This window comes from Calonectris borealis, chromosome 17, assembly GCF_964195595.1.
Source record: "Calonectris borealis chromosome 17, bCalBor7.hap1.2, whole genome shotgun sequence".
Lineage (NCBI taxonomy): Eukaryota > Metazoa > Chordata > Aves > Procellariiformes > Procellariidae > Calonectris > Calonectris borealis.
This window is the reverse complement of record NC_134328.1, coordinates 17,487,111-17,507,650: the sequence shown is the minus strand read 5'-3', so window position 1 is coordinate 17,507,650 and position 20,540 is coordinate 17,487,111. Positions and strand designations below refer to the sequence as shown.

The window sequence follows — 20,540 nt, the reverse complement described above, 5'->3', positions numbered from 1 at the left end:
TCTCTTCTTCGTTAGGAAGAGGTGACACCCGCAGCCGGGTGCACGCGCGCTGCAGAACGCTGCCGGCGGCAGACGTGTTACCGGCTGGAACGACAAACTGCAAACTCGAGCGTAAATCTCAGGCGAGAAGCAGGACCTGTCCGCTGGCCGAGGCACCGGGACGTGAGCCGGAGCCCCGGCCCGGGGAGCGCGGCACTGGGGTTTGCTGTCTGCCAACCCGCGGCTGGCGGGACCGGGTCTCCCTGCGCCCGCGGGACGGGGCTCTGGGCGGGAGCAGAGGGACCTGTGGTGGGCAGAGGCAGAGGCGGGTGTTGGTGCATCCCAGCAGCGATGCCCAGCAGAGCCAATGTGGGCGCTGGGAAGCGGCTGGCGGCACGCGGTGCCGTGCCGGCGGCTCTGGAAGCCGCAAGGCTCGGGGGATCTGCTCTCGCCATGCAGCCGTTCCGCGCAGGGGCTGGGGCACAGCCGACCCCAGGACGCATTTTGATGCGGGGAGCAGCCAGCAAGCCGCCGCGGCCGGGAGCGAGCTCCTCCTGCTCCCGAGAGCTCGCCGGCCATCGCTGCCCGCTCACCCCCGGGGTCCGGGGGCTCCCGGCCCCGGCAGGGCGCCAGGGACGTGTTTGTTCATGTCAAACAGCTCCCAGCTCGCTGGCAACAAATGGGGAGCAGGAACAGAGAATAAAAGAACCAGCAGCTCAGGGACAAGGGCAGAATAAATCTGCATAAATACAAATGAGGGGAATATTTATTTCTCACACTGACCACATTTCTGTAGCCACTTTTTTGCGAGAGAGGCATGGATCCGTCAGGGCTGGGCAGGGCTTAGACTCAGCGCTGGGGCTGCAGCTCATCGTGGTTCCTCACCTCTCCAGCAGACTTATCTATTAAATATTCTTTGCATGTGAGTTACTCCTGTAGCTGATAGGGGAGATAAATAACAAAACCCTTGCAAATGCAAAAATCCTTCGGCAGTTTGGAAAGAAACCAAATCGCATGCTGAATGCAGATGAAGAAAAATCCTTTTTATTGTAAGGAGTAACAGAAGGGATGTGAATCTGCCCCACCCACAATGCAACACATCCAAATCCACTTGGAGATTACAAGACAGGATAGCATTTACTCTGATCAGTTCAAAGCATAACTGTTAGGGAACAAATCAGCTAAGTACACATCTGGATTAGACCGTACGCCTTTTTTGTCTTCTTTTTAACAGTATGAAATCACCGGAAACAGCAAAATTTCCTTTTGAAATGGTAAACTAATCAAGAAGCAGAAGGAGGGCAGAGACAAAGCATTTACATTTTATCAGCGTTTGTCCCTTTTCTCTCTTCCCTTCATGGGAATTTGGTGCAGTTGGTGCAAACTCACAAAATTCCCGTGGGGCAGCTGCACGGGGACCAAATCGCCGCCGCCAGTCAGGCTGCCTTGGTCCAGCACCAGGAAAGTCTCCTCTGTGCCGAGCAATCACCCAGCCCAAACCACAGCCCCTGTCCAGGCGAAACTCGGGTGTGCGTGAGGGAGGACGGGGGTCAGGCAGTACCTTTGTCAGTGATTGCCGTAACGAGGGGCTAATGGCCGTGACAGCCGGGAGGACACACGGGCATGAGCCGGGGCTCTTGCCTCTGCCTCCGCTGCCTGAGTGCCATTGGCACGGCTAACCATCAGCACAGCTAGCCATCGGCACGGATAACCATCGGCACGGCTAGCCATCGGCACGGCTAGCCATCGGCACGGATAACCATCGGCACGGCTAGCCATCGGCACAGCTAACCATCAGCACGGCTAGCCATCGGCACGGATAACCATCGGCACGGCTAGCCATCGGCACGGCTAGCCATCGGCACGGATAACCATCGGCACGGATAACCGTCGGCACAGCTAACCATCGGCACGGCTAACCATCGGCACGGATAACCGTCGGCACGGATAACCGTCGGCACGGATAACCATTGGCACAGCTAACCATCGGCACAGCTAACCATCGGCACAGCTAACCATTGGCACAGCTAACCATTGGCACAGCTAACCATCGGCACAGCTAACCATCGGCACAGCTAACCATCGGCACAGCTAACCATTGGCACACATAACCATTGGCACACATAACCATCGGCATGGCTAACCCTGGGCTGGACAGAGACACCAAAGTCTGATAAGGCTGAAATGTAATGCAGAAGAAATAGTGTATGTTTTCTTGGTTGGGTTTCTCCATTTTCATGTCTATTCTCCGTGTATCAAGTCATCTTCCTCCCTTCCCTCCTCCTCCTCGGGGCGGAGCGGTGGGAATTGCCCGCAGGGGCACCTGGGGGGACGCCGGAGCTGAGGTTTCGGGCAGTGGGAGTTTGGAGTGGCAGCCCCGTGCTCCCCCATCACCTCCCGCTACCAGGTGGCAGGGTCAGCCCTTGGTGGGCTTGTCTCACCCAGCCCAGGCACCGGCACCGCCACCGGCATCGCCACCGGCACCGCCACCGGCACGTCCGGCAGCTGAGCTCCGAGCCAGGTCCCCAGCCAGCAAATCGTCCTTACCCCACGGCGTGCCGGCCCCGCGGCTACGGAATGCTCCCGGGATTGATGCCTGTGGCTGGGGAGAGGGACCCAGGTCAGTGTACCCCAGCCCCCGGCCTCCCTGACCCCCGGAGCCCCGGCAGCCCCCACCCACAGGGCCGGGCTCCGCGGTGCCGATGCGCCGGCGGCCTGAGAGCCCCCGGCTTTATGGGCAGAGGTGATTTAGTGCCCTGAGGAATACGCCTCTGGGGAACCTGGGACGGCTTCCAACTCTTCCTTCCCTCCTCTATATATTAACTTTGCATGCATATGAAGCTGAAAGCTCTTCCAATCACCTCTGCAAATATTAATTAATCCTCACAGCATCCTGAGGACCATTATTCACTCCTATTAAGTCAATATTATTAAATCCTTTTATGAGAGGTGAAGTGACTTTTCCAGGGCTGTGCAGGGCATAAGTAGGAGTGCACAGACTTTGTCTCGCGCCTGTACGCCTGCAGCCGACGAGCAGCCGCTGCTCAGGGGTAAACCTGCCCGTGCCTGAGCCAGGGGACGTCTCCGAGGACCAGGGACCCCGACCGCCCCACAGCACCGCTGCACTGTGTGGGCTGGAAGCGCTTTGTGGGACCACCCCGAGATGCATCAGCACCCCGTGTCTTCGGCTGCACCCCACGGCCGTGGCGACCCGCTCCCCGCTCTCGGCCATCACCCCGCGCCCGGGCTGCGTCCCCTCCGTGCATCCCCGCTGCCGCGGCTGCTGCCCCTTTCTGGCTCACAGGCACCAGTGGGGATCCCCATCGTGGCATCGGGGCCAGACTTACTTTGAAGGAGCCAGTCAATGAAGGCGCTTGGGAATGGGAAATTCTGCAAAAAACGTTAGAGATGTTAAAGCGCGTGACTGCGGAGGCTGCAGCGGGCGGGAGGGCAGGCAGCGCAGGGGGGACCGGGGACGGGACACGGCCGTACCTGCAAATCCAGCTCCAGGAACTGCCCGGACGTCACCGGCAAATTGGAGAGGGCAGAGTGGATTTTCCCCAGGAGCCCAAAGGAGATACCTGGGGAGAGGGAGAGGCCGTCAGGGCTGGGCTCCCCGGCCGGGAGGCAGCCGGAGAGCTCTGCCTGCCAGGCACCGCGCTGGCAAGTCGGGCATCTGGCAGAGGCGGGAGAGCCAGGTCCTGCCCCGCGGCGTCCCCCGCACCAGGGGAGGGAAAACCCCTCGTCCTTCCTGCGGGTCCCAAACCTCCCGGGGTTCAAAGGCTCCCATGAAAGCCGCTGTCCTGGGGCTACCTGGTGCATGTCTCATCACACGGGAAATCTTTCGGGTAAATGGGGACAACGTTGCATGCAATGAAGCAGCAATTGCGTCTGTGCGGGACTCGGAGTGAACAGAGCTGGGGGGAAACCCCCGCTCTGCGGGGCTGCAAACCGGGGGTCCCAGCAGAGCCGCTGCTCCTGGCAGCAGCTCGGGTCTGGCCCCAGTTAGAAAAACAACCGTGAGAACAGCAGGATCGTGATGCTTTCGTCCTGTCAGGCAGCGGGGGGTGAGCCAGGACTCTGCCACCCACAGCAGCTTTGCCGGCGGAGCGGAGCTGCTCCTGCTCCAAGCAGAGCCACTCCTTCTCCCGCAGCTCGGCTCTCCTGAGGACACCCGCTGCCTGTGGAGATGGCTAGACACGCAGAACTCAAGTGTTGCTCTAAAAATTAATATAGAAAAGAAAATTTAAGGACTTACTGTTGAGGAATTGTAGCTTAATATTGATGATGCTGACCCAAATATTCACTAATGGGCAAAGCTGCAATGGTAACAAGCGGCACAACGTTGGTGAGAATATCGTGGGTGTAGCAACGTGTTTCCCTAACACCATTTGAGTTTCACAGACTTTAAATCAAGATGAAACAATCAGCTCCTAGAACGTAGTTTCCTCCATGGAAAAAGAGCAATATAAATTGTTCAGCCCTCTTCTTAAAATGGCACAGATTCTATTTAACAGAATAAAAGATTTTCTAACACGCACCTTTTCCCTAAGTGAGGCTGTCGCTTCTGCTTACCGCACCGTCTCGGTACCAAAAGGCGTTTCAGAAAGCAATTGATTACAAATTATCCCGTAACATTGCATGATGGAATTTGAATTACGGCTAACAAATAAATTCTGACTGTAAGAAAGATCAAGGAAGTCTGCGGAATTCACTTACGGCATGTGGGCGTGTGTCTGTGCGTGCACATATACATGCGTATGTATGTGTAAATCTGCTGGACAATTATGGAAGAGCACTAACTTCAGTTGAAGTGCAGCGTCTTACAGCGAAGGACTTTCAGGCACTCACCAGTGCAGGTACGAGAGAGCGAAGAGAAGAGTTCAGCAAACCGCTCACCAGATTGGTGAGGAAGCTGGAAAGGGAAAAATACAGACAAAAAATACCAGGGAAATTGTCAAAACGCGGGGCTCAGCATCAAGGCAAATCTGAACTCCTCTGCCGGTCTGCAACGCTGTGAGCGCCGAAGGGGAGCACCCGCTGTCTTCTCTTATCTCTGATGTTCAAAGATGCTGCAAGCCCACAGCTCCCCCAGGCTTTAGCAGGAATTACAGATGCTCAGGACTTTGTTACCATGCTCTCAAAATCTGATTGTTAAGGTGTAAATCTGCGCCCAGACTTGAGGCTGAAATTTTGCCCCGCTGCAAACTTGCGAAGAGCTGACCCACGGCGAGTCCTGCCCAGTATTTTAACTATTTCCCCATGCACATACCAGTATCCCATCCCCGTGCAGGTTTCTCAAAAAAAATTGCCTTTTCTATGGGAAAATCCTGTGGTTTCCTCATGGCTGGATAATGGAGCTGCCATTTACTCCGCATGTTGCCTCTGAGATTTTCACCGAATTAACCTTCCCTGTGAAGGGCCGGTGGTCTCAGGCCTGGACGCTAGAGCCCGCCTGGGCAGCCCAGGGGTGAGGGGGAGAGACCTGCCTCCAGCGCGAAATGCAGCCCTGCGCCGGGGGCCGCGGTCGAGCCCCAGGTAAGCCCAGGGGGTCGGGCTCAGCTCCTGCGTGTGATGGGTCTGTCCTTGCGAATCACCTCGGGCTTCTCTGAGCGGCCGCTCGGTGCGTGACACGAGCCCCGCGGGGGGACGCTCCCGCACTCACCCCCTGCGCAGGTTGACATGGAAGCCACCGAGCAGGTTGCTGCAATCCTTAATCACTAACTTGAGGTCACCAGGGGTGTCTTGGGTCAGCGCGATGTGCGACGTGATGTTCGTTTCTACCGAGGATCCGCTCAGAAAATGAAAAATCCTGAAAAATAAGGAAGTGGCTTGGAGGATTATAGAGGAGACCGAAGCAGCCCAGAAGAGCGGTATCTGGGGCTGAATTGCACGCTTGGGCTCAGCTGGGACAATGTTTTAGCCTCAGGACTTCCATCAGGCTCCTGGTCCTGTTAGCAGATCATTGAAGTCCCTGTGCAAACAGGCACGGGGGGGTTTCCAGGGCAGCTCTGACTTCAGGCGGAGGAAGGACAAGTCGACGTGAAGGAGCATGGAGCCTTCTTGGCACTTTGCTTCCAACACCTCGTCCACAGGAGGATCTCTGCCTCTGCCACCACCACAGGCTCAGACCGTGCCTTTGGAGTGAGGACATCCGGAAAGGTCCCCAGGGCGAGGCAGCAGCACAGCACAGAGCTTTCCTCACCAGCCCCTTGCTCAGCATTTGGGGACGTTTCTCCAGCACCTGGGAACATCCCGTCCTCCCCAGCACCCTCAGACCCCCGTGGCCTTGCTCCGCTGTCTCGCCCACCAGCCCTGCTCACCCTGGCAAGCGCAGCACCAGCTTTGAGTACAGGTTCAGCACGAGCTTGCCCCCGGGAAGGACCTTCCACGACACTCGACCGTTCTCAAGGTTCAGCACCTTCAACCTGGTGGTCGACACCGAAGCAAACCCACCTTGAGATGGCAGAATCAGCAGGAGCAGACCCTACGGTCCCATCTCTTCCTGCTCATCATTTGCCCTGTTACCTATGTGGATATTCCCAGTTAAATGTGGAGGTGGGGAAGGGCCAGCCCCCGCTCCAAGAAGAGCCAACTTCAAAGCAGGGGCAGGTTGCTCAGGGCTGTGTCCCACTGAGTCTTGACCATGTCCAAGGGTGGAGGTTCCCCCACCTCTCAGGGTGCCCATCGCAGTGTCACATCACTCCCCTGGGGAGTCTCTGGTTGGAATTTCCCCTGTCACAGCTCCTCAGGTGAGCTGCGAGCCCAGGACTGGTGGTTTGTGTAAGAGGGAGGATCTGGTCCCCCCGAGCACCCCTGTGGGGCAACCTCTCCTCTGAACATTATTTGGTACCCTGCAGCGAGCACCACCGCTGGGCTTCTGCTCTGACTTACCAGCCAAAGCGTGTTGACTTGCGAGGGACTCCATTACCCAGTAGTCCTCCATCACCCAGCAATCCTCCTTCACCCAGCAGTCCTCCTTCACCCAGCAGTCCTCCTTCACCCAGCAGTCCTCCCTCACCCAGCAGACCGTCGAGACCAAGTAGACTTCCATTGCCTAAGAGACCTCCTTTTCCAAGCAGCCCTGTGCCAAGCAGACCTTTCTGTCCAAGAAGGCTTTTATTGCCAAGGAGGCCTTTGTCGAGAAGACCATTGCTGAGGAGACCATCGCCAAGGCCTTCCCCACCAAGGATGCCTGTGCCGAGCAGACCACTGCTGCCAGGTTGTCCTCCTGCAACAGTCAGACCTCCATTACTGTTCTGGTTTTCACTGCCAGGAAGCCTTCCTCTCCCAAGCGCACCCATACCAAGTAGACCTTCCTCACCTAGGAGGCCTGTGCCAAGGACCCCAGATCTGCTGGATTCATTTCCTGCATCAAGGGGACCTCTGCTTTTTTCTCCCCTCGAACTTCCTTTGCCAAGGAGGCCGGTACCAAGAAGGCCACCTTCACCAAGAAGGCCTGTGCCAAGCACTCCACCTTTTCCGCTGGTGAGACCTTCACCACCAAGAAGACCAGTACCAAGCAGACCTGCACCAAGGAAGTCCCAGTTACTAATCAGACTTCCACTGTTGGAAAGATTTCATTGACAAGAAAGGTTGGTTCAGCTACATAGGCTGACCTGCTCGTGAGGTCTCATGGGGACCCCTGAGCATCCTTGCACAAAGTTGGGTTCCCTGTGGAGCCAAGTCTGCCAGGAGGCAGGTCCCTGATGAGCAGAGGGATGCTCCACAAGCCCAAAGTGACACGGGACACACCGGGACCACGGCAGGCGCGGCCACCTGTGCCATGACGCTCCCCTGGGAAAACCTCTGAGCTCACCGGTTTTGGGTTGTGCTGGGCTCAGCCCAAGGACACTGCCCAGGTTGAGGAGGCCCTGGGAGTGGGGCAGGAGGCCCCCAAGGAGGACGAGACACCAGAAAAGCAACATCTCTGGTCCCAGCACCTGTGGAGAGACCCACATCAGCCCAAGCACCAACCCCACTCTGCAGGAATCGGCAGCCTGGGCACCAGTCTGGCTCTCCATCCTTCACGTGCGCCGCCCTGGGGCGGTGGGGCAGGACCCCCTGGACATGCAGCCCCCAGGCCCCGACGCCCAGCCCCAAGGGACCAGCCTGGACCCACAGCACCCTTTTCCCACTCAGAAAGGTCAAACTGCTTCTGGTCATCATGGAGCAACTGGAGCACCGTGACGTGCTCCTCCAGAGTCATAGATGTCTCCGTGCCCAGCGGGGCTACCCCGCTGCAGAGCTGGGTGCCTGACATCGCAGGGAAGCTTGGAGGGAGAAAATGCCATTTTAAAGAGAGCAAGAGGGATGGAGATGAGGCAGGAGGACCTTGTACTGAGTGAGATGGATGGCTTCCAACTGCTCCGAAATGGCCCTGAAAGAAGAACACTCAAAGGGGCACAGCCGGATAAAGAATGGTGCGTGTCAAAGAGGTGTCCTTCTCCCTGTTATGAAGAACGCCTTGCGTTATTAAAGCTCAAAGCACAGCCAAAATCAGACTCACTTTTCCGTGGGCAGGTTGTTTGTTTTTCTCATCTTGCTCCATTCAGGCTATGAAAAGAGTCCACTTTCCCTGTGTTTGATCTGCCACTAGTCAAAGGAAAGCACCTTCAAGGACCTCATGTTCCCGCAGGAGCTGGAATCCTTGGGCTTGCAACCAATGCTGTGGAGTGTTTGTTTATGCACAGAAAGGTGTTTGCAAAGAAATGAAAAAAGTCACCCGCTGAAGCACTGCCGTAGGTCCCAGTTTAAGGGAGCACCCGCCTGCACAGCCCACGTCCCGGGCTGGACACCCCGGCTTGTCTCCTCTGAGAAAAACAATGTACGGGCTGCAGATTTGAGATTCAGCACTGAGAAAAAACATTATTTAGGTCAGACTGAACAACTTCTTTATCTGTTCCAGGTACTTTAAAAAAAAATTCCTCTATGACAGTTCTTGGCACAATTAAATTAGACTTTAATTCACTAGACTGTCTTTTATATTTTCCCTTTGATCAGCATGTAATGATGCACAGCTCCTGTAGCTGTGATTATTGAACAGGAGAGAAAGATAGAGGCTTGAGCAGCTTCCATTGAAAATCGTGTCAAATAAAATCAGTGGGATTTGTTGGAGGGTCTCTGCAAGACGTGCGTAGCATTGTAAAAGGATGCCAAAATGGTTTTCAGGTCTTTTAGAAGAGCTCTTGGAGAGAATACATGACAAAGTAGACAACTGTCTCTGCAGTTATTATGATATCTATCGGGTTGGTACCTCCTTGGCCACACGCTTTTAGGCGAGCTGAACATCTCATACATGCAAAATGCATGTATGGCTTTGCAGAAAAATGCTTATTTTATATCAGCTGAGATGAGATCTGATAAGCTGAAAATCATTCTGAATTCTGGTCATCAAGATAATGAAAAAAATCCTAGTCATTTCTGCTAGCTTAGTCATTATAACAAACTTAACAACAACAAAAATAAATGTGGAATTTGACAAGCAAGAGCTCTACTAGCTTTAAAAATTAATTTTCATAAATGATTAAATGCTGCTACAGAAATCAAAGGAAAACATCATTAAAATTCTTGCTTTTAAAGCTGAGTTAACTTTGCTGTAGGTCGTCTGATGGGAACAGGAGCTCTGTGGCCACGGAACCTTAATGCCGCTTACCTGGAGCCTTCGATGTTGCGGTGCAGCTGCCCACGGCCTCTCGGGGCAGCTGGCAGGAGCAGCTCTTATATACCCGAACTGCAGGAAGAGGGAAAGGCCAGGGAAGGATGAAGCAGGGATAGTTCCTCTTCGCTGGCTGTGGAGGGTGAACCCCGCACCAGCTCAGGTAGCAGCGCCGGAGCGTGGCCGGCAGCACCCACCGCGCCCGGCGGCCCACGCCCTTCCCTCGGGTGGGTGCGGTGCCCGCGGCTCTCCTGCCTGGCCGGGGCACGCTGCCGCCCCGCTCCTGGGGCACCCGCAGCCCCGGCCGCAAATCCTCCCCGCACGCCCGGCCCCGCCGGAGGCCCCCGCCCCGCCACGAGGGCAGTCACCAGAACCGCGGGTGCCGCGGGTGCCCGCGGCTGCGGTGCAGAGGGTGCTGCGCCTCGCAGACAGCAGCGGGTACCAGCGCGGGGCGGCCCTCGCTGCCAAGGCAGAGAGGGGGAAACCCGTGATCCCTCGCTCTCCCCCCTCTCCTCTCTGCATCTCCTCCCTTCCGTGGGACACGCAGACCCCAGGCCATCCCCCGAGCATCACGGTTCCTATGAGACAACCTCCGAGCAGCCAGGGCGAAGGGGGTGCCCCGGGGGCTGGGAGCGCGCCCAGGTCTCTCGTGAGCAGAGGGTCCCAGGGACGGTTTGGGGCAGCTCCCGTCCAGGGGATGCTCCATCATATTCAGCAGGGCACAAGGGTCTGAGGACAGTGAGAGGTGAGCAGTTACCTCCCAACGAGGGCTGATTAAAAAAAAAAGTTATCACAAACTGAAGACTGTGTGGATTTATGGCATACCAGCTGCGCCATGAAAACTGCCTGTCACCCAGAGGTATGAAGGAGATGGCTTGTGCCTCCAAGAAAGATCTTGGCAGTTTAAAGGAAGCTTGAGAGACAACAAATAAAAGAAAATGGGGAAATAAATACAGAGGGGAAGGGAAAAGGAGCATGAAAGATGACAGAAAAACCTGAGTCTGAGGTTCCAAACGGTTTTCAGGGAGGATCTGGACTGGACAGGGGCAGGACAGTCTCAAAGGCAGCAGTATTATAGCTGTCCTAGCTATTCCCTTTCACCCCAGGAGCAACTGGTGGCTTTAAAAGCCTTAAATTAGCAAAAGCTTCATTGCTTCAGCAAGCACCTGAACAGCAGGAAAGAGCCCGTGCATAAATAAACTGTGCAGTTCATGCAGAGTTCACAGGCATCGATGGGTGAACTACCCCGGCCATGCACACGACCGCTCAGACCCCCGATCACGGGCCAGGGGAGCTCGCCGGGCTCCCCGAGCGCTCCTGGGACAAAGTCCCAGTAAATCCTGGAGCAGGTGATGGCATGAGGGGTCCTCAAGATAACCAAGAGACCCCACAGCTTTGGGTCCAGGCCCTGAGAAGAGGTTGACATCTCTGGGTTTGCCGGCAGACAGCTCTCTGCCCACCCTGAGCTGGGTGTTGGGTGGGCACAGCTGGGGCTGGGCAACTGGGCAGGGGGCTGCAGCCCTCCCACCCACCGCAGCCGGGGTCCCTAGCACAGCGGGGTCTGTCCTGAGCCCCTGGGGTTCACCAGAGACGGCCACCCCCATAGGCTCGAGCACCCGCTGCGGCTGCAGAGAGGGCTGGACTTTATTAAACCTAAGCACGAGAATGCAAAATACACCCGTGTCCTTCTGAGCATCCACAAAAGACTCCAAAACACAACATTCGGAGGCAAAAACCACCTGTGTTCCTTCTGTTCCAAGCAATGTAGGCGGGACGCAACATTTGCAAGGAAAAGACCAAGCTGCTGTTTTGCTGTGTTAGGTACAAAGAGAAATGTGGTGGAGCATCCTTTGGGCAGGCTGGGCTCCCATCCCTCCGGAGGCAGATGGGGAAAACCAGGGGGTCCCTTCCCCGGCTCACGCTGACAGCACGATGAGATCCTGGTGAAGCAAAGGGGTTACCTTCCCTCTCTGAACATCCTCCGCACAAGCGACGGGCGCTGCCTTTGCTCCGGAGCGGAGCTGAGGTGCCGTCGGGGGAACCTCGGGGCACGGCCTGGGCACTTACTTCGATGACGTCGATGTCCGCGTTGGTGAAGTCGATGTTCAGCAGCTTGGGGAGGGGAACCCCATTTCCCAGCACGCCTGCGGATCACAAGCCAACCCAACTCAGTGCCGCGGGAGGGCAGGTCGCTGCCGAACTTCTGCCCAGGGCTTTGTCCCCAACTCCATCCTGCCTGTGTGCAAACCCCTCCCTCCGTGAGTGCAGGGCTCTCCAGAAAGACTTTGTGTCGTGGGACTTAGCGCTTCGGCAAAACATACTGTCATTTGCTCCTGTCTGTGTGAGCAAAAGCGGCAGGCGGCGAGCACCCCGCGGAGGGGGCTGTGGGGCCCCTGTTTCGTGATGTGCAAAACACTGCCGCCTGAAACGACCCCCCGAGTGCAGGTCGGTCCTGCTGGCTCCTATTCTATACGGCGAGGTAAGTTACACCTGCATGAACTTGTATAACGTACAGTCTAGCACACATGAATACACGGACGAGGCATAAGAGCTTCCTTACTGTTCATTGCAGGCAGGAAGGCAACATCGAAAATCTGGCCAACGAGCATCTTCAGGAGCGAGACCTGCAACAGGGAGAGGGGACGCTTAGTGCCACCGCTGCTCCCGGCCCCGTGGTCAGCCCGGCCTCACCCGGCCTCGGGCACGTGGGGATGCTCCGCTCACACCAGCTAAACCCATCCTGAACCCTTGCTGCTCCAGCTCCACACCCATCTAATGCAAACTCCCAATTTCACAGAAATTGGACTTTAAGCCTTCTATGGTCAATTTTTAGTCCCAAAATAATGCCATTCCACAGGCCCCTTCCCACTGGCATTAAAGCTGTCTGCAATAACCACCTCTGGAAACCAAAGGTGCTCTCTCTGCAAGTATCCTGCGACAGGAGAGCCCAGGATTCCTCCCGACTTTTGCCGTCGCCCCCCATGAGCCACGGGGACGAGCCTGGGCTTGTGCGGGATGTCCTGCGGTTCACCGAGGACCCAAAACCTCTCCCTCTCAGTGAGGATTTTTTGTGAAAATTGCTCATGGATCATCCATGAAAAAAAATCTGTCTCCAGAGGTGAAAGGAAGGTGCTATTAAAAATACGACCCAACCGTTACACTGTAATTGGCCCTTATTTCTCCTAAGCCAATATCTATCAGCACTTTGCTTTCTGCAATGGATTTCACATGTTGCTGAGGCTGCTCGTGTTCTTACATCAAAATCACCGACAGATGAAGACCCCAAGGAGACATCAGTGCTGCAGGAGGAAGCAGAGGTGAGTAAAATCCAAGCAGTTCCTCTGATGACCCAGTCCTGTCGATGCCCTCATTGTTGCGCAGCCCAGGAGGTCCCACGTCCATGGCCACCCCTGCCCACCCCCCAGATGAAGACCAGAGTCCTACTTCTCCACGCTGACGCTGATCTTCAGTTTGTTGTCCTCGACTGAAAACTGGGCCAGCAAGGAGGTGTCCTGCGGTCAAACAGAGAGGTGAGGGCAGGGGTGGCTCCTCCAGCCCTTGCCTAAGCCCAAGCCTGCAGCCCAGTCATGTCACGTCGGGTGCAGGTCCCATCTACCAGCACCCTCGCACCCGCTGTGCGGGGAGGGGGAACTGCAGGAGGGATTTCTGCATGGGTGGTTCCTTCATACATACGATATTCAGAAGGCAGAGAGACTCCTCGACATCATCTGGGAGGATCGCCATCACCTCTGCGGTAGCCGTGAGCTGGATCGCACCTTTATTTTTCTTTAAGGTCACCACAGGTGCTTCAGGGACTGCAATTTTCAGCAGCAAGTCGTGTGACTCGGGGTACGCCTTGAAAACCTGTCAACATCCAAAGGTGGAAAGTTTCTGCTGGCAGGAGCACAAAGAGTGCTGACACTGGACCAGCAGAACCATGAGTAACCAGGAGCCCGAGAGCAGGCTGCCTGTCCGGCAGCCTCTGCCCAGTGCTGCTCTCAGGCGGCGGATCTGGTCTGAATTGCTCCAGCCCAACAAGTCTGTGTCTCAGCTGGCTGAAGTGAAGTCAAGCTCGCTGCGCGCCCAGCCCCGTGGACACCCTGCATCTCGCCGAGAGCACCTCATGCCAGTGGGAGGACCACAGACGGCCCCGCATCCAGGCAGACGGGGCAGCTGCAAGGCTCACTGTGACCCGGCACTGCAGAGGACGGGGTGACAAACCGGGCTCTGGCCTGCCATGTTTCCTGTTTTGGACCTGAGTCAGAGCTCGTTCGAGTCCATGGGACATCTGCGATGACGCCTCTGCGGAGGAAGAGACAGGGAGACTTCCCCTGCCCCAGACACCGCTTCTCTGACCGGGTTACTTGCGGTGCAAGGGGGAACCAGGACTCACCGCAGGAACCAGGGCTCCAAGGGTCGATGTTGTTAGCGGCGGGAGCTCGGAAAACTGCGACAGAGAAGAGAGAAATGCTGCGCGTGTGTGTGGCGGCTTTCAGCAGAGTCTGCTTTCACCAGCAACGCGCCTGAGGCTTTTACCACATGGTCTCTCACTCGCATTTTTCGCCTAAGCTAGCAGAGACCCTGATAAATGGTACAGAGGTGCTAAGGCATTGCACGGCGGGACCAGTTTGCATGGCTGACAACCCCGAGTCCTTCCAAACCCAGAGCTAGGCAGTGCTCCCCGCTCACCATGCCGGTGGAGATGTCCAGGTCCAGGGTACCCTCCTTCTGCAGGACAGACAGCACCGAGCTGAGGAAGTTCACAGAGAGGCCCAGCTGGGAGGAGCTGGTGTCCTCCATCGGTGGCAAGGGTGGCACGGGGACCCGTGGTGGCATGGGGACAGTTTCTGGCTTTCCCAGCGGATAGTCCACCAGGCCTCCTGCGGCTCGCCCGACGACAGTCTGGAGTTACAGGGAAGGAAGCACAGGCCAAAATGTTTGCAATATTTGCCTTTACGGTTAACTTCATGTTCCTTCAGTATGAAATCGCTGCACGCACGGCCACGCCAAGTCAGGCCCTGTGACACTTCCTTCTCCAGAAGTTCATGAAATGCAAACCCCGCTGCGCTCTCCCGTGACGGCGGCAGCAGCAAGAGCAGGGCACGGAGCCGGGACCTCCCCAAGCTTTTCACAGCGACCCCAGAGCCCGCTGCTCAGGTGTAGGTGGCCCCAGGGACAGCCCGAGGAGACCTTCCCAAACCCAAGTGAAATAGCACAACCCTTGTACGTAGATGGAAGGAGAAGATGCAGGACTTACGTTCAAGTCTACCTCGAGGAACTGGCAGGTTACCAGGGGAAGGCTGGACACGGTGTACTGGATGCTGCCCAGCAAACCCAGGGGCACCAGTGCTGGGGGGGAGGAAGGGACTCAGCGATTCCCCGCTGGGCTCAGGTGCAAATACCCCTTTCCCTGCCCGGCAGCTCGTTTTTTTCCAGAAGAGCCCTGGCTCGCAGGTGCTCAGACACTTGGCCCTGGCTCCGCGTGCTCTGTGCTGAGCAGCAATGCCGCAGGAGATGTCATTTCCCTAACGAGCAGCGTGTGCCACTGCTGCAAATGGAGGGGACAGCTCACAGCTCACCCCGTCGATGCCACCCTTATGCACCCAGGGGTCCTTCTGTCCGTGATTAGAGACAGAGAAAGGGGAGATGTGGGGAGGGGACAGCATCCCTCCGGGCACGCTGGGACACTGCTGCCTGGCTGCTGCCCGGGGGGGACAGGGTCTGGGCAGGGAGCTGCAGGGGTCCCCGCTCCCTGCGCAGGGCAGACCTGGGGTCTGTGGGGTGAAGCGGGGGGGTTTGCTCTTCCCACCTGGGGAGCAGCAGGGGGGATAGTGTCACAGTCCTCACGTGGCCAGAGCGGAGGTGACACGAGGGGGAAGGCAGGGAAAGGCGTGGGACCCAGCACGTACTTACAGTTCACAAGACCCAGCTGGTCGTTGACGAGTCCCAGGGTGGTGTCGACCACCGGGCAGAGCTGCAAGAGTTGGGGAGGGACGGTGAGTAACCCGCGTCCAGAGCCGGACAAGGACACGCAGCCCAGCTCGGCTCTGCCACGCTTTCCCTGGGAACGGGAGCACCGGGCACGTGGGATGGCAGTCCCCGCTGGTGACTCCACAGTGCTGCTGAGGCTGCACCAGCTCTGGATCTGGCCCTGGATCTTGCCCTTCGTCAGGGAAGCAGGGTTAGGACTGGGTCCCAGGAGCCCGCGTGGGATGGCTGGAGAGACCCTGAGATTCAATTAGCCCGTAACATGGTCCAGAGCATTGTTAGAAACTCCCAGGCCTTGGGCAGACCTGCGCTGGGCTTGCTGACCTTGCATTTGGAAGGAGGGAGCAGCTTGCCCGAGCAGATGGAGACATGGCACGTGGCCCCTGCTAATCCCTAGCCACCGGGCGGGCGGGTGGATGCAGCAGCCCTGGGGCAGTGGCCGTGCTCCTGCTCTGGGACAGGAGCAATGCCGCGGGGAGCTGCACTGCAGCTTTTCAGACTCCTTTCCGGAGTGGGGGTTTTTTCCAACTTACCAGATTAGGAAGAAGTCTGTTCAGGACACTTGCCAATAAATTATCCACAATTGGGAGCAGGCTGTGGAAAAATAAAGGAGCACCATGAAAAAAACCTGCTGCAAAGTAAATGGGTCTTGTTAAACAATTCCCTGTGAATAGCGCGGATCGCAGACCTCCTCGAGCAAGGCAATTGCAGCAGCAAAGTGCATCGTCTATGCTTGGATTTTGCATGAGATAAGTGTAATTTGCATCCCAAAATAGCCAGTGGTAAATTTATTGCTGCCTTTTATCTACTAGCATATAGTCTCCTTAAATGAGCAGAAACAACCTCAGCCCAAGGGGTTTCTATGTTTTACAGACCATGTGCTTACGTCTTAGAAGACCCTGTCCAATGTCGGTTAAAATGACCTGTGAATGCGGCACATGGGACAGAAATGTCCCCCCGGGGCCGCCGTGGGGTCGTGCAGCCCTCTGAGACAACATGTCCATTTGCTGCGGCTGCGCGAGGGGCACGCAGGGACCACCACCACCAGCAGCCCTGTGCTCAGCCCCGTGACACGGCCAGTGAGCGACTGTCACCTGCAGGGACGGCGGCTGCCCATGTCACAGTCGCCCGTGGCACTCAGACGCGCAATGGGAAATGTCCTCGTGCGTTCGCCGTTCTGCGGGCACGGGCTGGGGGCCGGCAAAGCCCGGTGGTGAGGTGGCTCATGCCGGCAGAGGAGGACGCCTCTGTCACTCACCCTCTCAGGAGTCTGACTTTAATGCCACCAAGGAGGGTATCGCATTTTTCTATCACCAGTTTGGGGTAGCCCATGCCGTCCATGGTTAGCCTGACCCTTGATGTGATGTTCACTTCCACTGCGATGTCGAGCAAACCCAGGAGGCTGTGCAAGGGGAAGGGAGCGACCTTCAGCGGAGCAGCCTCTGCCTGGCGAACAGGAGCTGTGTCCCCCCCGGAGACACCCCTCCTGGCGGTGCTTCCACCGGGTCCGGGGGCGCGGGTGGCACTGCCACCAGCACCAGCCCGACCTACCTCTTGGCATTGAGGGCCACCCGGGTGTCGAGGTTGAGGTGGATGCCGATGCCAGGCAGGAGCCGCAGGGACACCCTGGGGAGTGTCAGCTCCACGATCTGCAGCCTGCAGGGACAGCGAGGGGGACACCACGAGTGATGGCTCCGAGCCCAGCACCCCGCCACCCAGGCTCTGCCGCTCGCACAAAGCCACTGATCAAGGGCTGGGCGAGTCAGAGGCCATTTAGACCAGAAATGGCAAAAGACACCAAGTTTTCTTAGTTATTTTCCCGTTTTAGTTATTTTCCAGTTTTAGCAGAAGCTTTGTTCTAGTTGCCTTATTATGGCTCGTGCTTGTGCTCCTGCTTGGTGCTGGGCTTCAAATAAGAGTTAAAATGGGACGGTTGCAAACAAGTGAGCATTGGTCTGGCAGCGGTGGCACCGGCTCCGCAGGACCAACGTATAGTTCGGTGCACCCTCTACGGGCAAGCGCCTTTCAACTCCTGTTTCCTTTAACTTTTCATGTGTAGCTCAAGAGGCTTTTTTGCAGCCAGCAATGCAAACCTGGTGGGAGTTCCAGGCAGCGTTTGTCGCGAAGCATCAGCTCCAAACCAGATCTGAGCATCTACTGAAGCATCACCATTGCTCCCCCCAAACAGCTCTGAGGTGCCCCCTGCAAGGAGCCCGGACGGTGCTGTCCTTACCCGGTGAGCCCCTGGACCGTGCTGAGCAAGCCGCCTTCCCCGAGGACGCCGAGCAGGCCGCCGCCTCCCAGCAGCCCTCCGTTGCCCAGAAGCCCTCCTCTGCCAAGAAGGCCACCAGGGCCACCGAGGATCCCTGCCGTGCCGAGGAGGCCTCCGTCACCAAGCAGACCTCCTTGTCCCAGCGCTCCTCCAGCAACCCCTGCAGGGATGTCACCCCTGGGGACATCGCCACCAGCTGCCGGCCAGCCTCTGGGAGGGTTTCTGGGGTCCCCCCCATAAGCACCTCCACCACTCCCACCACCCAGCAAGCCACCGCCGGCATCGCCCCCTCCACCAAGCAGACCACCAGTCAGCCCCCCCAGCAGCCCTCCGCCACTGCCGCCCAGCAAACCACCAGTAATACCACCAAGCAGACCACCACCGCCGCCACCACCAAGGAGACCTCCTCCGAGGCCACCCAACAGGTCTCCACTTCCATCTGTGCCGGGACGTCCGCTCCCGAGCGGCACCTCTCCGAGGACGTCTTGGAGGGCGTTGCCTTGCATGAGTGAGCCTGTAAGAGCTGGAAACATCGCCCGCCGTCAGCCTGCGCGCAGAGCTGCCTCCCCGGCCGCGCTGCCGCCTCTGAGCAGGGACCGGCAGGCAGCTGCCAGCCCCCTGCCCACACCGTTACTCGTTGTGCTCCTCAAGCATGGGTTGTCGAGGGATTTGTGCTCTCCATGACCATCGCTGCCTATGCCGGTCCCTAACTACCCGCTGTCAGTTTTTCCCATGTATGATACAACAGAAAAAGGGCTTTGGGATCCCGGACAGGAGGCACCTTGTTAAGACCTGCGCAAAGAAGCTCGGGGGAATTTGTCTGCAGCCGCGCCAGCGAGACAGCAAATGGTGTGGCACAGTTGCAGGGGTTGGGCACTCATAAATCCTAAATGTCAGGTAATTGAGGCGCGTGTGGCTTGCACCTCCTGAGCGGTGGCTCACCCCTCCTGCGAGGTGCAGGCTCCCGGGAGGAGCAGTCCCCACAGGAGCAATGTCTCTCTCCTTGTCGGAGCCTGGCCAGTTGAAATTTTAATTACAAAACAATGACTCCAGGTTCAGTTTGGAGGGCGAGCTTTGCACGCGAGCCTCATGCTCTGCCCCTTCCACGTGCAATTCCCCTCCCTTCCCCGGCTGATCGGGCTGTGCCGGTACCACGGCGTCAACCCCCAAGGACCACCGTTGGTTCCGGTTTCCCGGGGTCCCGCCAAGAGGAGGCAGAGTGACTCACCATCGCTTAAAACACCTTTATTGAGCCTGAGGACGGCATCTTTGGGCTCGCTTAGTGACGGGGTCAGCAGGGCATACAAGAGGGCGATGCCCAGAGCCGGTGGCATGGTGTCTTCTGCTCGGCTGGGAGCGCTGTGGGTGCTGGCAGGACCTGGGAAGGACAACGGGAAAAGAGTGGGAGTAGGCTGGGCGACGCCCTGGAGACGAAGGGGAGCCGGGTATTTCGAGCTGGGTGAAAATTTTTCAGTGAATAGAGAACACGAGCTTTAGGAGTTCACGAGTTAGAGCCACATTCGGCAAATAGATCTGGACACGCACACCGGGGTGAAGAGGGAGGGCGTCCGTAGGCACATCTGCAGGGACTTTTTCAAGCCAGCCCCTGCACCACCCCCGCACCTGTGTGCTTATTCCTGTTTACGGGCACCCCGGGCAACCTGCTCCTTTCCACCCCTGGTCGCCGTGACATAATTTTAAACTTACAGTACGAAATCCTTTCTCATAACCTATAGACTACACTGAGCTCCCCTCACTAATAACCGCCCTGTGAGTGGGCATGCAAATTAAGGCTGCAATTATACAAGAATTCACATTTGGAATAAAGCCTTCCTTTTTTAAATGGCATGTTTTAGCCTTATAATAAATAATAACAACAACTTTAAGAGGATATTGCAACACAAAAAATCCCTAACTTTTGTATCAAATGAATGTTTTTTTCTTCAGAGAAGGGTTTTCATTTTACTATAGCAACCTTCTTTTCTGATTTTTTCAGGCTAGTCACTAAATATAAACTAGAATTGCTTACTTGCATTTCTACCATTATTGGTACTTTTCCCATGTTTTTTTCTTGCTCACCAGAGTATATTGTAAGGCCCGAAGGTGAAACGGTGGCTCTGTCCACCCAAGCTTACAACACCCGTACCACTATTTTGACTGTATTTACCTGGTCTTATCCCGAATTTCAAAGCCTGGCTTTGATCTTCAGTGCTCAGCTCTTGGTGAAGGGGAGACCTTACAGCTGTCCATAGGCACCTCTGCTTTAACGTGTAGGAACAGTGGGTCCTTATATAGCGAAGCTGATGCGGAAACAGTGGAAAGATGCCTAAATTGTAAAACCTGGGATAGTGGATTGAGTGCAGCATTTGTGGTTTTAATATATTCCAATATAAATAAAGATTTGTAAAACAGGGAAAAGCATTGAGCAACAGGTTATTGGATGCCCAGTTATCAGCCATCGCTGTTACCCAAGAGCCCGGAGCCAAGGTGAAGGAGAAGGAGCCCGAGACGCTGCGGGCTGCAGCACGTGAAGCTGCCGCTGACCCCAAAAGAGCCGTGCTGGAAAATCAGCTTATTCCAGACAAATCCCCACTAACACTTGCACGCAGGCTGTCTCACACAAAGTACCGTATAGGGGTAATT

At 56.6% G+C, this 20,540-nt stretch overlaps 2 protein-coding genes across 2 annotated transcripts; both read right to left on the bottom strand.

Annotated features, from left to right (window-relative positions):
* Positions 1-998: 998 nt before the first annotated feature.
* On the bottom strand, positions 999-7,033 carry LOC142089925 (BPI fold-containing family B member 4-like). Its single transcript, XM_075167070.1, has 9 exons — positions 6,874-7,033; positions 6,303-6,435; positions 5,645-5,791; positions 4,831-4,894; positions 4,238-4,298; positions 3,472-3,560; positions 3,327-3,369; positions 2,527-2,581; positions 999-2,302 (listed from the first exon to the last, which is right to left on the bottom strand). Exons 1-8 carry the CDS (start codon positions 7,031-7,033, stop codon positions 2,550-2,552), a joined length of 729 nt encoding a protein of 242 aa, XP_075023171.1. The 3' UTR covers positions 999-2,302; positions 2,527-2,549.
* A 2,968-nt stretch (positions 7,034-10,001) lies between these two features.
* Positions 10,002-20,147, bottom strand: LOC142089924 (BPI fold-containing family B member 4-like). Its single transcript, XM_075167069.1, has 18 exons — positions 20,138-20,147; positions 19,126-19,275; positions 18,301-18,420; positions 17,859-18,057; positions 17,177-17,281; positions 16,884-17,027; positions 16,159-16,219; positions 15,551-15,611; positions 14,895-14,986; positions 14,327-14,539; positions 14,031-14,084; positions 13,331-13,501; positions 13,082-13,149; positions 12,894-12,936; positions 12,198-12,261; positions 11,705-11,781; positions 11,558-11,577; positions 10,002-10,098 (listed from the first exon to the last, which is right to left on the bottom strand). The coding sequence occupies exons 1-18, from the start codon at positions 20,145-20,147 to the stop codon at positions 10,002-10,004; spliced, it is 1,749 nt and encodes a 582-aa protein (XP_075023170.1).
* Positions 20,148-20,540: the final 393 nt, after the last annotated feature.